At 66.6% G+C, this 1,140-nt stretch overlaps 2 protein-coding genes across 2 annotated transcripts; one reads left to right on the forward strand and one right to left on the reverse strand.

The window, feature by feature from the left end:
* Nucleotides 1-87: 87 nt before the first annotated feature.
* EMIHUDRAFT_254850 (hypothetical protein) lies at nucleotides 88-399 on the reverse strand (the record flags this gene model as incomplete). The annotated part of the gene is made up of 1 exon (XM_005776481.1): nucleotides 88-399. One exon carries the CDS (start codon nucleotides 397-399, stop codon nucleotides 88-90), a length of 312 nt encoding a protein of 103 aa, XP_005776538.1.
* A 436-nt stretch (nucleotides 400-835) lies between these two features.
* Nucleotides 836-1,132, forward strand: EMIHUDRAFT_78371 (hypothetical protein; the record flags this gene model as incomplete). The annotated part of the gene is made up of 1 exon (XM_005776482.1): nucleotides 836-1,132. A coding segment is annotated over one exon (297 nt), but the record flags the coding sequence as incomplete, so codon positions are not given.
* Between the last annotated feature and the right edge of the window lie 8 nt (nucleotides 1,133-1,140).

Raw genomic sequence — 1,140 nt, forward strand, 5'->3', positions numbered from 1 at the left:
ATCTCCAGGACTGCTCGAGGCTTAATTCCGTGCATGCTGTTCACTCACATCCGCTGTAGCTCCTCTCCCTCCCTCTCTCTCCCTCTCTTAGAACTCGGATGAGAAGAGCTTGAACAGCCGGTAGAAGCCGCCAAACACCGCCGCGGCAAAGATAAAGGGGGCTAACACGCCAAGCAGCGCCCCGAGGCTCACGTCATCATTCCTCTCGAACGGCGTGGCGTCGGCAAGGACAGCGGCGGGAAAGATGGCACTCGGAGGTGGTGTGGGGTGAAGAGGGGCGCGCTGCAGACGCGGGGTGAATGCAAACGCGGTGGCGCCAGAGTTGGGTGCAGTTGTCACGATCGGCGCGCTGCTGTGCGGCGCCAGCAGGCCGAGGACGAGAGCGAGTGGGAGAATCATCCTCCGGCACGTAGACAGCGGAGACGAGCAGATACACTTGGCTCTTCCGCGCCACGCCGACGACAGAGGCGATTTAGCAGCGAGACGCAACGCCGAGTATTTTTTCTCGACCGCCAACTCCGGGTTACCTTTTTAGTACGATCGCACTAGATCGTAGTCGTTGTCGTTGTCACGCGCTTGCGGGCGAGGCCGAGGGAGTACTCACCGGTTCGCCGGGTCATTGTATCGTGTCGGGGCGCGAGGGCCAGTGTCGTGTCGGGTGCCGCGGGGGCTGGCTCGAGGGCCACGTCGCCGCCCGGCCGGCGGGCTTCCGCCGGCCGAGGGGGGGTGGGTGCCGCTGGCTGGGCCGGGCCGGGTGCCGCAGGCCACGTTCTCGCCCCGCATGCCCAGTGGCTACTATTCCGACTCCTCGGACGATGAGGAGGAGCCGACGGTGATGCTCGGCTTCGCCGCGGACGTGAGCGAGCCCTCCTTGCTTGCCCGCAACCACTTCCCCTCCAAGCTCGGCGGCGCTCCTGCGTGGCTCGACCCCGTCAACCTTCCGACCGAGAGGCAGCTCCGGTGTGGCGCAAGCGGCGAGCCGCTGCGCTTCGTGGCGCAGGTGTACGCCGCCGCGTCGGACGAGCCGCACGCCTTCCACCGCTCCATCCTCCTCTTCCTCTCGCCGCACGGCCCGTCGCTCTCGCGGCCCGGCGCCGTCCGTGCCTTTCGCTGCCAGCTGCCGCGAGACAACAGCCACTA

The sequence above is a fragment of the Emiliania huxleyi genome (genome assembly GCF_000372725.1).
Source record: "Emiliania huxleyi CCMP1516 unplaced genomic scaffold EMIHUscaffold_2791, whole genome shotgun sequence".
Taxonomy (NCBI): Eukaryota; Haptophyta; order Isochrysidales; family Noelaerhabdaceae; genus Emiliania; species Emiliania huxleyi.